A 16514-nucleotide genomic window follows, 5' to 3' on the forward strand; every position below is an offset into this window, starting at 1 on the left:
AGGCTACCAACTTAAGGGAGGATGGGAGAGGTTTGAGGTAGGTGTTGTTATGAGGGGAAGGAGGAATGTAGAAGAGGGAGAGAGTGATATGATTATTTCATTAAAGGTTAGGTTAACACAAAGACACAGACAAAGGTTATATGACTGAAATAGTCAAGAGAACCTTCTAAAATAGATAGCTTGGAAACAGGATGAGAAATTATTCAATTACTCAGACCCAGATAATTCCTTAGGTAAAGGAAGAACTAGATTCTCTATGCATAACAGAAAACCCCAAGAATGATTTTAATACTGAAGGCTAATTCTATCACATGACCTCATAGCCTGAACAGTTCCTTCTTACTTTTCCCTTCATATCACCTTGTACTGTTTTGTTTGGAGTAGTAGAGAAAGTGTGTGAGCAAATAATTGAGCAGGTAAATTGTAAATGTCATCATTTAAAATGGAGTCTCTATATGCAGCGGAATTATATCTGAGGTATATACTCTAGTAGCTATTACCTAGGTAGGGGGACCTTGTAATGCATGGTAAGGTGGTTTAAAGATTTTATCTGTTTTACGTAAATGTGGGGGAGGCAGGCAATGGTACCTTTCAAGGCCAGAAGAAGGTGTGGGATCTTTTGGAGTCAGAATTACAGGTAGTTTTGAGCTACACAACATAGGTTCTGAGAACTAAACTCAAAAGACTAGTGAGCACGCTGAACTACTGCAGAATCTTCGGTTTGTAAAAGAACTCAACATCAGGGCTGGAGAGTTGGTTCAGAGTTAATGAGCATTATGCTACTTACTGACTTGAAATATCTTTAATTTTCAACATATTATTTTATGACTAGAGTTTTGGTTATACAAGTTTTAAAGCCTTTAATTCTTGAATTTTCACTAAATAACACCCAAAATGATCTTCCTCATATCAAAGGAAATAACCCCAAAAATTCATAAGTAGTGCCATGTAAAATTAAAATACGACAGAAAAACTGGAATTCTGGCGAACTACAAAATTGAAAAAATAAAAATTGTGTAGAATTGACAAAGATCACCCTCCCCCATTTTGTGGACTGCCTTAGGGGAAAAAATGGAAAGGTGAGAATGAAGTCAGATGGCTGTCAACACTAAGTTAAACAATATCCCTATTTCATAGCACTGACCCCTTGAGTTTGGTAGCCATATTGTGGAGAAGCTAGGCAACAAAGAGAGTCTAGGCTTTGAAGTAGAGCTGCTTTCTCTAATTGAGTTCCAGCTAATAGTTGTCAGCAATGTCTAGAGAAACTAGATCAAAAACAACAAAAAAGCATAAAGATGTTGGAACTACTGTAGGAGATTTTTATGCCCAGTTTCCTTCAACTGAAATTTCTTAAATGTAAGCAACTTTGTCTCTAGAATATTATTTCTAGTTGGAACATGGGGAAGAATGGAAGATATTATTTGCAGTACTATAACAGAAAATCAAAAGTGTTTGCTGGTTGGGAAAGAGCCTAGCGCTCACAGTTTCTCAAAAGGTTATGTAATGTTATCACATAACAATCTCACCAATAAGTACCAAGAAAAAGAAAAAAAAATGAGAATGTGTATAGTCTTGTGCATACCAGTATCACAAATATGTTGTAAGCGAAAACAATATCTAATGGGTCATTAAATAAAATGTATGACATAAGAGAACATTAGCAATAATAAGAAATATAGCAGTAATACCTACTACAAAAGGAATGGACTTTGAAAACATCATGTTAAGTAAAAGAAGCCAATATGATTATTTGCTTCAGTTGTCGAGAAATAGGTAAGTCTGTAGAGAAAACATAGTTTGATATCTCCCTAAGACTGAGTAGGAGAGGGTTATGTCATGGGGGAAAAGCATGAAATGTATTTTGAAAATAAAAATAGTTATAAAATTATGATTATGCTAGAGCTATAAATATATTAAAAGCCATTAAATTTTACAATTGAAATATTACATATAATGGACAATAATTATATATCAATAAATTGATCTGAAATGTCTTTATAGTCATACCTTAGGTTTATGTACTGCTTGTCTTTAAAATCTGGAGAGATAGCAAGTCACAAGAGAATCAAAGAATAGAGTTTTTAAAAAGTTTTATGCTTCCTATTATATCAAGTCTCTCACACTGCTTAAACATATTTATTTATGTGCTAAAAGTATAGAGAGATTTGTATTTTTCTCAATTAGATTAATTTTGGGCCCCAAATTGAACCGTACCATGCATCCTGGCACTGTAGCTGGAGTACTCATTTCAAGTGAGCAGGTTTCAAAATCCCCATGAGAACCACAGTCTCCAATATCATGTCTGTGATCTGTCATCTTAAAGGATTTCCCAATTCTGTTAATATGTAATGAACAAATATAAGTTAACAATAACTGATAATAACTGCTAACAGAACATATTTATAATAATATATTTTATCATAAAAACTATGTCTGGAAATTGTATACCTCTTATTTAATTGTAGCTAATTTCCCCTCAATGGATTCTAATTAAGAATAATTAGAATTATCTTATGCAAATAATCATATCATATGCAAATGATATAACATGAATCAGTATATTTTGTGTAACAGTGAAGTGACAGGTATTACGGTTTGAAGCGGTGTGCACATATATAACATTAAGTCCTCACCATCTGTCACCAGAGGTCAGTTCAAAGTATGAAAAGAAAAAATTATACACAAGTGATACACCAAAAGACACAAATGTATATGTAATTACTGACTATGATACTAGTGCTACCATAGTTAATTAAAAGTAACTGAGGAGTGACGAGAACAATGAGAAGTAACAGTGGAGTCTGAGCAGGGACTACACCATTGTATCAAGACTGTTCTGTTGACAAAAGTTATTTATCAACAATAAAAGTTTAATTATAGAACTTATTTTAAATCATTTGCACTTTCTGTAAACTATTTAGCTGACCTAGAAAATTGAGTCTTTAAAGAATTCTAATACTCAATATTTACATATTATACTCTAGGAGTAAATATGACTAAATAAATTGTGTGAAACTCTCAAATAATAAAACTAATTTAAATATAAAAAGAAAATAGGATAGAATAGCACCTCCTCCCCCCCCCCACACACACACAAATTTAAGAACAACAGACTTTTAATTTGCAGGAGCAGTGGGGGAGATTGCTATATGGGAAGGATATGGAGGGAAGAAAAGGAAGAAAACATGATGTAATTATATTTGAATTTCAAAAAATAATTTTGAACCTGAAAACAAAAATAAAAGTGATGATATTTGTAAATATTAACATAACAACTCAAGGTAAAACAAAATCGTGTAAAATTTAGGAAAGTTATTTTCTCTAGGCAACATTGTGGTTTGTTAGATATGTGCATAAGGATAAATTTTCGGAGTGTTCAAGGGAATTAATTTTCACCAGGCAACAATTCATGCCTACAGTAGCCTCTGAATCATTCCATACCAAATTAGCGGCATTGCTTTGCTCAAGGTAACTAGTGTTCTTCTTAAAATAGCAACACATTGGAATGTCCAAATATTTAATAACATGTGTACTTTGTGCATATGGAAGATGCCAACAGCAACAGGTTTATCTCCATCATATGTATACCATACATTACAAAAGGAAAGATGTAGAAGAGAAACAAGCTTAATCTAGTTAATTATGACATTGTTAGCAGTGACAGAATCAATGTATGAAAATCTTTGAATCCTGAAGACAATGAAATTCAAAAAGAATGAAAGAGTAGAAAAATCATACGAGAAATAAACTTTTGTGGCACATGAAGTGGAACACCATGCCAAAGACAGTGTAATGTTTGCTGTCAAAATCCCTAAAGAATACACAGAATATTTTAATTTTTTTCTATTAAAACTTTTGGTTACAATGTTGAAATATAGTATGTATTCATAATGTATACTTATATGTAATATGTATATATGCAGCACTTAGGAGGCTGAACCTGAAGGACCACATTTTGAAGCCAGGTTGTCCTAACATTCCAAACATTGTCTCAAAAATAAGTTTGTTATAAGTTTCTGGAGCACACATTAAAAAAAACTGTTATTTAAATGCTAACAACCAAGTGTAAAGTAAATTTCTATCTAGACATTACTAAGATTACAGTTAAATCACTGGACTTGTCTGACACACTAGAAACTTACCCAGCTCGTTCTTTTCCTACTTCAGCGTCTTCTTTCTTCTGAGTCTCCACACTAAGTTGAACAAATTGTTTTACGTCACTGAGTCCTTCGCTTAGGTCTCTCATGTCATCTTCAGACTATTAAAAACGTGGAATATAGTTTAAAAATTCTAGAGGCTCATATATCTTCTTTCAAATATTATTATTCAAACGTTTGTGAGGAATGTGGTTAGAGGGGTATAATAAATATAAACTTAATAAAACAAGGAAAGAAGAAAAATCAACTACTTTCTTCAAATATCTCAAATTGACACATATGTACATGGTTTATTTTGTTAAGTTTCTAATTCTTATTTGATAAAAACACAAGATGTTGGTAGTAATCATTAATAAAAAATTAAAGGAAAGTTAATATTTCCCATGATGTTTACCATGATCAGTGAACAAATGTCTTAGAAGGAATCCACAGGTACTTATTAAGTCCTAGACTGAGTCTAAGAAAATTATTTCTACATTTATCTGGAAATACTGGAAATACTTAAAATTTAGTAGTTTTAAGTAGGTTTTTCTCCAACTTCCATAAATATTTCAGATGAAAGCACTAATATTTCCTCAAACCTCTCTAGGTAAATTATCACCATTTATTTAAAAAGTATGATGCACCACTCACATAGATATAAATATTTTTATTAGAATTAAGGGGGATATTTTACATTTAACCCATGCTCAACAATTCATAGAAGAATCATGTCCAATCTTTTTTTTTTCTTAATATGGTGGTCCTACTTTTAAGATTCCATAGCGTTTAGACTCTGACACTTTATTTCTTTTAGAGAAATGGGAAAGCAGGCTAACAAAATGATTTGCAAGTCGTTCATTGGTACCTGATAATTTATATACTTAATCATTCACGTTGTTTTCTCTTTTTAAGTTGTTTGACTGAAATACTGCCTAAGTAACCTAGAGTTTGCTCTTTGAAACTGAGCAATAAAATAAGGTTCACGTATAATTTGACACAGGTCTTCCCTATTTCTTGGTAACTAAAGATGAAAACATCATGAAAGCTATGCGCCCGCATATAGAGAGATGTACCCTTTAATAATAATGATATGAGCATGCATTTACATTTCACTCAAATGAATACTTCTTTATGAAAATTTCCTCGTGTCAAAATATGATAAATCTATAAATAAATAGTTCATTCAGTGTCAATAATCCTTAAATTTTACTGTGTTCACACTGAAAATCATACAGAAAAGACTTCTTAATGTAAATTCAGTCTCACAGTTTAATGGGGAAGCTGTTTTTGTGTGTGCCCAGAGATAGGGAAACATGCTTTCACACACATCTCCAGATAGAAATTCCCAAATGATACCTGTGGGAGGTGCTGTTTGATGCTATTTGTACCATTGCTGCCATAACCCTCAATCATTCAAGGAAGACATGATAGACATAAGTGAATTTTATTTGGAAAACTAAAATATTTTCTAGGACTACTACCTACAATTATTATAATTGCAATAATCACTTCAGCAATAAACATACTTAAATTGATGTAAGTTAAATGACAAAGGAATTTTCTTTTTTAAGATAATGAAATACTTTAAATATTTTTATATTTTTGTCTTTTTGGTTTGTTTAATGCATGATAAGAGTTTCTTTCAGATGCCCTTTCAACTTAAACATCCATTGGTATTTAAGTGTCAATCACTCACTTAGGATTCCATGAAATAAACCTGGGGATGGGTAGAAACCCTTAAAGTCCTGTCATGTAAAGCCAAGGCACAATGCGCAGAAGCTTTGCCTGTCCACATACATCCATACCTGTATTCAGAGGCTAAAATATCCTGTGACAAAATCTAACTGTTTGGTCATATTTACTCAATCAAGGTAAATTTCTATCTTGTGAAAATAACAGTTTGAGAACTACCATAAAAATTACAAATTTCCCCATCCTGATTCACTGTTTTTCTGTCTCTCACTAGAAAGACACAGGCTTCTGGGGGATTGACAACAAACATAACAAAACAGAATAGGAAATAAGTAAAAACCAGCTTGTCAAAGTCGGACAGGCTAAGCCAAGGGAAAAAAAAATAGAAGAGCCTCACGATAAGGCACAAGAATCAGGACCCATTCATCTACAGAATCACAAGTCCCATAAAATTGCTAAACTGAAAAGGATAGTATATGTGTGCAAAGGGCCTTGTCGCAGACCACTGTAGGCCCCCTGTGTATTGTGGAGGAACAGGGAAAAATACAGAGAGGGGAAACTATATTCAAATTACACAAGAGAAAAGCATCTATGTTTAAAATATGGAAAAATAAAATTCAACAAAAATGCAAAATGTGTTTTCCCTAATGAATAATACATATTATTAAGAACCTTAACTTTCCATGCATAAGTCAAATAAGTAAACTGTATATCAACTTTAAAATAAGAATTATATCACCAGTAGGAATCTCAAAGGAAACTATATTACTCAAACACACCGTCCATGGGTAGTGCTCCATGCAGACATGAGTTGATTCTGTGCTGTAAGAAGGCAACACCAAGTTTTCCCCAGGGAGGAAGTCCTTGCTTTCCAGTTTCTCAGTTTTTTCCACACAAGAACACTCATGAACAAGCCTTGTATTCAGGGTTTTTGATGCAGAAATGTTTTGCTGAAATTTCATGTGAAGTTCTGTATGGGATTGTTCTCGACTCTCATTAGTCCTGGTGAAAACAAAGAGATAAATATTGAGTAGTAATCATGAAAAAAAAAAAAAATCCTAAACAACCAAATGTAGCATGCCCCTCCCCCCCCCCCCCCAGCTAAGCCCGCCAAATCTGCACCTGAAGCTTTGCTCCCCCTGCAGGAACACCTAAATTATGCTTTTCAGCCTTCTAATTTTCTTGCTTCTTTATTTAAATGCTTATTTTCTCTCTAGCATTCATGATATATGTCCAAAAAAAAAAAATCTTTCAACTTGTTTAAGATTTCCTTTAAGGTTCAAAAGTCATCTAATCTACTACCACAGGTCAAATCAACTGGGCTGATTACCATCATCCAATCCTTAATTAACAACAAGTTTCCTTTTACAGACAAACTGTTACTGCCTACCCCAGATACACAATTAACTTGATACTTACTTCCTCAGCCATCTAGAGCAGACCTTGATGTGCTCCTAAACAAACCACTGCAGGCTTAAAGTTTGCTATCTACCCTATGCCGACACACCCTGCTGGGGTTCTGCTCCTCTGTTACAACTATTCTGGGTTTGTTGTTGTTGTTGTTGTTGTTGTTGTTGTTGTTGTTGTTTTGTTTTGTTTTGTTTTTAACATAAGAGACATTTTTTTATGTTTCTTTTTTTATTAGGTATTTTCCTCATTTACATTTCCAATGCTATCCCAAAAGTCCCCCATACCCTCCCCCTCACTCCCCTACCCACCCACTCCCACTTTTTGACCATGGCATTCCCCTGTACTGGGGCATATAAAGTTTGTGTGTCCAATGGGCCTCTCTTTCCAGTGATGGCCGACTAGGCCATCTTTTGATACATATGCAGCTAGAGTCAAGAGCTCCGGGGTACTGGTTAGTTCATAATGTTGTTCCACCTATAGGGTTGCAGACCCCTTTAGCTCCTTGGGTACTTTCTCTAGCTCCTCCATTGGGAGCCCTGTGATCCATCCATTAGCTGACTGTGAGCATCCACTTCTGTGTTTGCTAGGCCCCGGCAAGTCTCAGAAGAGAGAGCTATATCAGGGTCCTTTCAGCAAAATCTTGCTAGTGTATGCAATGGTGTCTGCATTTGGCGGCTGATTATGGGATGGATCCCCGGATAATCAGCCACCAAACACAGACATCATTGTTACAATTATTCTACAGGCCTATCTCCACATGGTGCCACAGATCCAACTGAGACAGTGCCATCTCCTGAGATCTACAGACAACAAAGTTGCCTTCCTCCAAAAACCTCATCTGACTGAAGATTCACGAAACAGGAGCTGAGATCCAGAGACATGCACTGAACCTCACAAAAGACAGACTTGGGACCTTCCAGCTACAGATAAACTCTCTTGCCAAAGCCAAATGGCTGCTAAACTTGGGGGAAGTTACATGATAGTAAGGAAAACATAATGTCTATCTAGATCAAATTGTACTACCCATAGAACAATTACTTGATTGTATAATCTCTTGCCTCCCCATCCTTTACCCTTAACTCTCCTTGCTGCTCTGGCTTAGTTGTGCTGCTCCTCTAGCCTCTACGTTTTCTTCTGATACTTCTGACAGGCAGCAGAGGACCAGAGAGGATAAATAACAAGGAGCACTCAAGGGGAGACACAAGGATCTCTCTGGCAAGGGGAAATAAAGTTTCATGGGTGTACTGGGAATGGGTAGGGATAGAAACAAGGAGGGTTTTCTTTTCTCCGTTCTAAGTACATAGGCACATAAACATTCTATAGTACAGTTTTGTTACAAAAGATTCATTAATAGTAATAAAACTAACTGTGGTTATAAACTAAGATAAGAAAAATAAGACTGGGGAAAAGTTAATTTATCGGGTTCCAAGTAAACAAACAGCACTTATCCCCTGGGGTTTCAGTTTTTTCCCCTGGGGTTTCAGTTGTACACACTCCCTAATCAGACAAATTTTTTGTTGTTGTTTTCTTTTGGTTTTTGGTTTTTTGAGACAGGGTTTCTCTGTGTAGCCTTGGCTGTCCTGGAACTCACTTTGTAGACCAGGCTGGCCTCGAATTCAGAAATCCACCTGCCTATGCCTCCCAAGTGCTGGGATTAAAGGTGTGTGCCACCATGCCCAGCGACAAACTTTTTTAAAATTATGTTTGTTTTTTTTTAATTAAGATATAATGGCGAAGTATGGTGCACATGCCTGTAAACCCAGTACGGTGGAAGTGAATGCAAGCAGATCTTGGTGAGTCTTTTGAAGCCAATCTGGTCTATAGTAAGTTCCAGAACAGCTTGAGCTTCAGGAGTGAGACCCTGTCTCAAATCATTACAGAAACTCAATTAAAATTTAATTATATCACTCTCACACTTCCTTGTTCTCTCCCTAGTATTTCCAAAGTCCAAACCTAGCATACTTTCTTATTGACTTCTTTTTACACAAACACACATACACAGAGGCATGCACACATAAGCACACAAACACACACAGACACATATATGCATAAATATATAAATATAGCATTATTGAAAGTGCTGGACAGAAGCCTGAGTGAGTGAATCCTTAACCCTAATCGTAGCCCTAGCCATAGCTCTAACCATAGCTCTAATTGTAAATTGTTGGCATGAGTACAGCCATGTCAAAGATGCCCATATCCCAGTTCCATGGGAGACTTACAGGGATAGAGGCACTTTCTGAATGATAGCTGCACTTTCTGTACTAGAAAGAATGGAAAGTATGTGCAAAGAGTATAAACTTCACCTTTCTCCCTTTCTAGCATGCTAAGAGGTTGCAAGTGTATAGAGAGAAAAGAATGCACCTTCTACCCCAGTGCTGCACATAACTAACACACTGAAGTTCAGCCTTGTGGCAGTAGGAGGTAGTGCTACATCTGAGGGCATACACTCCATCTACTCAGCCTTTCCATACACGTGTCCATGTACTGTTCACTATTTTCCAGCTGCCTGGGTCATTTTCTCAAATACAAGCCAAGCAGGTCTCAGTACAAGCTGCTGACTCCATTTTGTGTATGTGTCTTGTTTCTTTATGTTGAAGGGCAATTTTATACCTGTATGGCTGCATCTAATTGGAAACATTTAAAAATATGTGGTTGAAATCTGTATGATCATGTTAACTATATGAGAATGCTAATGAGGAAAAAGCCAAGTATCACTAAAAGACGGAAGGTAAAAAAAAAATGCATGGAATCTTACAATATAACATTCCAAAAACATATTTTCCAGATAGCTTTTGTGTCCCACAAGTCTCAGAATCATATTCCATACAATTTAGGATTCTCAATGAATGAAGGAGTTAATTGTATCTTCTGTGACATTTGCTTTCACTCACCTGTTTAGTTCGTGTAATAAGAAGTTTTTATTTCTTATTTCTTCTAGATAGAATCGCTTATACTTTTCCAGTTCTTTTTTGCTGAACTCTTTGGAGATTTTCACACTGGAGACTTCAGACTTCAAGCTTTTGATTAAGTTTTGCATCTCTGTTATTACCGTAGTGTTGTTATTCCACGTGTCCTGATTTTCCCGAGCAGCTGTCTCCGTCTACAGAAAATTGAAATTTATACTTAGAGAACATTTAATTCCAAGAATTGTAGTCAAGAATTGTAGTGTATTTGATATGTTTCCTTTTCACATTTGATTCCTTCCGTAACGAGGGAATGATTCTGAAAGCATTTTTTAGGTGAAAAAACAAACAAACAAACAAACAAACAAAACACGTCACTGTTTAAAATATTTACCACCCATGTAAGCAGTATTAAATTTACATTGTAAAAACTGATCAGTCATTTATGTAGTACTGAGCCCTCATCTTGGCTGACACCTTGCTAGGAATACACACTACACCCTAGCTACATTATCACCCTCATCCATTTCTTCCAACAGAATTAGTTAATTCAAAGAGAAATTGGTAATTGCTCAGCAAGTCAGATTTCTCCACAGGGAGTCTCAAACCCATGCACATCCTGGCAGCTGAGGGTTAGAGTTGGGGTCATGCCCAGCCATCAGTGTTTACAGGAGGGTCCTCTGTATTAAGGCTGGGTTTGTTGGCTCATTGACCCAATGCTGAGCCTTCGGTAGTTGTGTCTCTATGGTAGATTTATTGCCAGCATGGTTGTACATGTTTCCCTATAGTCAAAATAAATAATACGTTTCCAGAAAATTGGACAGTCTGCAATGCCAAAAGAGTATGCATCTACACTACAAATTGTATAGAATAAGGCTTTAGTTAAAATTAAATGTAAAATAATTCTAAATGGATGCATGTAGCTAAGAGACAATAGTGGCAAAAGTAACAAGGAAAGGATCAAGTGTAGGAATTATGAGATAGACCTGATTAAAACACATTGTATGCATGCACAAAATTATTAAACAGTAAAATATATATCCAGTGAGACATTTCATAAATTTCTAAAAAAATTATTCTGACATTTTATTGCCGGAGAAGGTTATTAATGTGAAACTGACTTACAAAATTGGAACTCTGTGCCAGGATTTTGTGCTGGTTTTGCACATCTCTCTGCAGATGTTCAATTTCCTCCTTCTGTTTCTTCACTGTTGCTATTAGTGAGGTAATTTCTAGTTCCAAACTGAAAGGCATATTTTTAAAAATATACTTGCTCATATACCAAATTTGAATGTCACATTATTGGTACATTTTATGTTGTAGTTACCATGTGTTACATTTCACTGTGACATTTTCAGAGGTATATTTTATGCTGAGTTCTTATTCTACCATTCAACAACCATCTCCTGCTCCTTCCCCTCTCCCTGCATTCTTCCTCTTACTTCCTTGAATGATCTATTCAAGCTAATCTCTTCTTACTTTCAATTAGAACTCATTATTCACTTTCACAGTCTTTCCTACCTCTAACTCTCTCACACACAAACATGCCAAACACAATATATTTTTGTATACACATAACTGTTTAAATTAAATATGTTAAATTCAAATAATACATAAAGTCTATCATTCATGGGGCCTTAAAAGAATGAGCGAGATGTAGGCACATGAATAATCATGTATTTTTTTCTTTTCTTTTTGTTAGTATTATTTGGGAAATAATATTCATCATGAAAGGAAAGCCATGATACATTTGTGAGTTACTTCCCAAATTGTGTGTTTTATATTTCAAGAAACATATAACAATTTTTTCAATGTTTTCCACATCTATCAACACTTGAATAATTCTCATATTACATATTTGCTACATAAGCATTCTGATTCAAAAATTACATTTGTAGGTGATCTTCCATCTTCTGTGCATGTTCTTCTTTTTGTAGCTAAATGAAAGATAAAAATAGTTTTAGTAATGTTTTGATACAAATTGATCCATTGTATATTTATGTACTGAAGACCACAAGCAGAACCTTTTATATGCACGGCTTTGATGTTACTACTGTGGGCTTAATTTAGTTGTTGCAACAGGATTCTCACAGCCCACAGAGAAGGATGTAATATTACCCTATCCTTCATAAAAAATGAACTGATGCTCCTATAGGGCTGAAATACATCACATTTTTATTTCCATTTTTGCTTTATCAAATATTGAAGCTGACAAAAATGAAAGGGGAAGGTTCTTATGGTCCTTGCAATTTTGGATTTACAAAGATCACAGAGTGATATTAATATAAAAACGTTCTTTCTATCTATCTATGTATCTATCTATCTATCTATCTATCAGATAAAAGCTATGCTAGAAATAATAAACACTGAAATAACATTGTATACGCATGCTTCTTTGTGTGTGTGTATGTGCGTGTATGTGTGCGCGTGTGTGTATGTAAGATCACAGTTGCACCTGAAGACAACCTGCAGTGTTCTTTAGGCACTGTTGATATGTTTGATTTTTGTTTGTTTTGTTTTGTTTTGTTTTGTTTTTTCTCTTGATGCTAAGTATGGACCTCAACAAAGAGGATAGGCTTCTGAGGTGAACCCTAAGGAACCATCCATCTCTGTATCCCAAGCACTGTGACAAGAAGCATACACAATCATGCCTAATTTTAGATAGGTTCAAGGAATGGACAGTCTTTCTGCTTGCTTTGCAAACACTTTGCCTACTGTGCTTGTCTTCCTAGCCCCGGACACGAGATTTTTTAGTTATAATCATACACTTTATTGAAGGGTGAGCAACAGATTGGGGCAGTTTCAGCACAGATGCCCAAATGTGAATGTTTGGGCATTAGTCTTAGCTTAGAACTACATGATGTTTGTTCTGAAACATGTTAACATCCCTAAATCTTTGGGGTTTCTTTGTTTTTTTTTTTTCAATCAGTAAAATTTAATGATAACATTTAATGCTCTCCAACACTGGGAAGGTTAACTATGTAATGCTGGAGCCTACTGCCCTGAAGAGGGTAGAGACAAGTGCACAGAATAAAGTCTGAGGGTCTCTGGATAGTCTAGCTCTCTAACTATACTGAAACACTGAGGATAACTTCTGACAGGTCCTAAAAACGTCCTGCTCTTTCTGAGGATAAAATGCTGCTGATTTAGGCAATTGACACTTGTAGCCTAACAGTGGGTATTAAGGAATGTGGTCTTTTTCTATCTCAGCAGGAACTGCTTGGCTCTAACTTTAAGCCTGCTGGTCAGAAGTCAAAGTTGTAGAGTTTCCTATGAAAGCTATCTAAGAAAAAGGGGAAAAGAATAAATGGGAAAAAGAAGGGAAAAATATCTCCTTCTCATCTCTTTGTCCTCTGTACCAATACATCTTTCAGAATACATGATTACGTGTTAAAAATTTCATCACATGTTCAACACATAAAATAAAATAAAATCACAAATTGAAACAGAAGTTTACAACAGAGAATGTTTACATGAATATCCATTAGAAGTAATTATTTGGCTAAACATGCATCACCTGTCACAGCTCCACAGGTTCATTGAACATTAAAAAGCATAATTAAGTTATTAGTGACATTTTGTATAGATAAAACCCGTCAATATTTTATCTTCTGTCCTAACACCTATAATAAATCATTAATTCCCTTTTTATGACCTTTGGTTAATGGTTTTATAACCTCTTGGAATGTGTTCTGAGTAGTAGAAAGTCTGGTTACTATCTAAGAGCAATTAACTGGTGACACATGGTGGACTGATAGAATTCTCATTGCAATTTTGACTATCAGAAAAGGACTTAATAGCAGATCCACTATAAAAGAGCTTAATAATCACTGATACAATTTCAGGAATTCTTATAGGATCATCATTAACTTTTTACTCATCTACTTGTCTATATAGCATCACTGCAAGATAGTACATCTTTGTATATCAAAAGGGGTGGGCTAATATCTAGTGATTGTTATATATGTTTAATAATAACAGGAAAACCATATGTATAGCAGGAATATCCTAAAATTAATTCTCTTGGGCCTTGCCTATAAAACAAATCTGTTGCAGACTCTAATTCAAAGTGGATCATCTCAGGAAGATCACCTGCTAGTTATTAGCTCATCCTATGATGATTCCTGACAATGTAATACACATATTTTTATGTTCATGTGACACAGTGATACATATATTTGATATAACACTCATATTACTAACATAGTTTATTTCACAATAGAATTAGACCTTTTGGGAAGGCAGCACACCAGTTAACCAAGTCTTCTAAGTAGATTCATTTTCATACCATTGGAACAGTGACTCAGGATACAACTCCAGGAGTTCATGAGACTTAGAATAGTTCCACTAGATAAAGTTAACTTCATCCCATTATTTTAAACTACTTGTATCACATCCTAGAGAGCTAGGTATTAACTATCAAAAGCAATACTTTCCTGAAAAACTGCATGCTTCTTATGAGGGCCACCCACTTATTTCAAAATTTTTGGTGTTAAATTTTTGAGTTCCTTATAAGTTCAATGTATATGTTTAGTTCACATATTCTATTATTACATAGGATGTCCCTGCATTCTGTGCATTCATGTAAACTCCATTGTAAAACCACACACCAAACACCTATTAGACAATACACTTTAAGAAGGTAATTTTAAATTAAATATTATAATTTATAACAAAATAAAATCTGGTCCCAATTCCAAATAAAACAATCCTTTGTTAAATAACAATGATTTGGTCAAAAGCAGAATGCACATACAATGACCTTATCATTACATTACATAGCATTCTAATTCTAATGTGGTTCATTTACCAAGGTTATATATGCATATGCTCATGAAGTTTGCACAATGATATTACTGAAAATGTAAACATTTCTCAGATCACTTAACTGTTATGAAATGAATAATTAAATCAAAGGGATGTTTAAATATTACTGTACTAAAGTCAAAACGCTTTTATTAAAAATGAAACTACCTGCTTCAACTCCACATCTTTTGTCTTCAGACATATTTCAAGCTCTTGTGTCCCTGTAACTTGTCTGTTATATTGTTCTCCTTTTCTCTGAATCATCTCTTCTTTTTCTCTCAGTTCCTCCACAACCTCATTATAAGCACAAATTATATTTCTTTTTTTCTCCACTTGTTCTTTTATGATTGATCTGTAGTAAATAAGCTAACATTAGAATCACTTTTCTCAGAAAGTAAAATGTCCATTTTGTGAGTTGGCTTCTCATACATTGCTTATAACACTTCCAAAAATTTGTACCCTCAGTTTTCACTTCCATTCCATGTTCTAACATTTATAAATAAGGTAAACAATATCTATGAGTATGCCTTTTGTATACCTATTTTTATCATATTTTACTTTGTTGTTAGTTTTATATTTTATGAACAACTTAAGAATCCTATTTAGAGAATTAAAACAGCAATAGTAACCACAATAATAAAGATCAGTATGTTCTTTAAAGAATAGGACATAAATTAGTATTACCTATGTGTTGGGTAAATGTGAACAAACTATTTTCTAGTCAATAACTATTTTTCTTCTAATTTGATATAATTTAATTGGTATTTGAACCATTCCTTGAGTATGGCTAAATGTACAGTGATGCCTACTACATGTAAGCTATTGGTTTGATACAAAGTTTAACACAAATGCATATTAATTTTTATAACTTGTCAGCAGATTAAAATAACCACTTGTGATGGCTTGAATAAGAATGGCCCCCACCAGCTCATCAGTCAACAAGAAATGGAGTTATTTGAGGATTAGAGGCCTTAGGAGATGTGTCTTCTTGTGGTAGGTATGGCTTTGTTGGGGGAAGTTTGCTATAGTGTATAGACTTTGTGGTTTTAAAAGTTCATGCCAAGCCCGGCCTCAGGCTCTTCCTGCAGACCAGGATGTAAAGGTCTTAGATACTGCTTTATCATCTGTCTGTGTGCCACTGTGCTCCTGGCTATCATGTTCAAAGCCATGATGATAGTGGACTAAGCCTCTGAAATTGTAAGCAAGCCCCAAATTAAATGATTCCTTTTATAGGGGTTGTTCTGTCATAGTGTCTTTTCACTGACTAACACACAGCTTTATAATCTGTTCTATGAGTGATCAACAATTTTCTTGAAAACAATTCAGAAATATTCATCAAAGAATTTTTAAGTTTGTAAAATTTTCAGCATATTTCTACATGGAAAATATATCCATTACAGACAATTAGAAATAGAGAAAATTATCTCAGTGATGTTTATTACAGAATTACTTGTAATGTATACCAAAATGCATCATAAAATTCTACTTGTTAAATACAGATATTTCGATGTGGTGGGAAATATTCACATTGCAGTGGGATTATGAATGACATATATTGTTT

At 34.6% G+C, this 16514-nt stretch overlaps 1 protein-coding gene across 1 annotated transcript in view; it reads right to left on the bottom strand.

The window, feature by feature from the left end:
* The window catches only part of A26c3 (ANKRD26-like family C, member 3), a 179194-nt gene that overhangs the window by 9823 nt on the left and 152857 nt on the right, over nucleotides 1-16514 (bottom strand). The window contains exons 63-69 of the mRNA NM_001378593.1: nucleotides 15122-15305; nucleotides 12038-12084; nucleotides 11273-11390; nucleotides 10136-10344; nucleotides 6611-6833; nucleotides 4143-4258; nucleotides 2215-2335 (exon numbers count right to left, since the gene is read on the bottom strand). Of these exons, the coding sequence (NP_001365522.1) occupies nucleotides 2215-2335; nucleotides 4143-4258; nucleotides 6611-6833; nucleotides 10136-10344; nucleotides 11273-11390; nucleotides 12038-12084; nucleotides 15122-15305 (1018 nt within the window). The remainder of the gene's footprint in view (nucleotides 1-2214; nucleotides 2336-4142; nucleotides 4259-6610; nucleotides 6834-10135; nucleotides 10345-11272; nucleotides 11391-12037; nucleotides 12085-15121; nucleotides 15306-16514) is intronic.

This window comes from Mus musculus, chromosome 2 (assembly GCF_000001635.26).
Source record: "Mus musculus strain C57BL/6J chromosome 2, GRCm38.p6 C57BL/6J".
In the NCBI taxonomy this organism is placed as follows: Eukaryota; Metazoa; Chordata; class Mammalia; order Rodentia; family Muridae; genus Mus; species Mus musculus.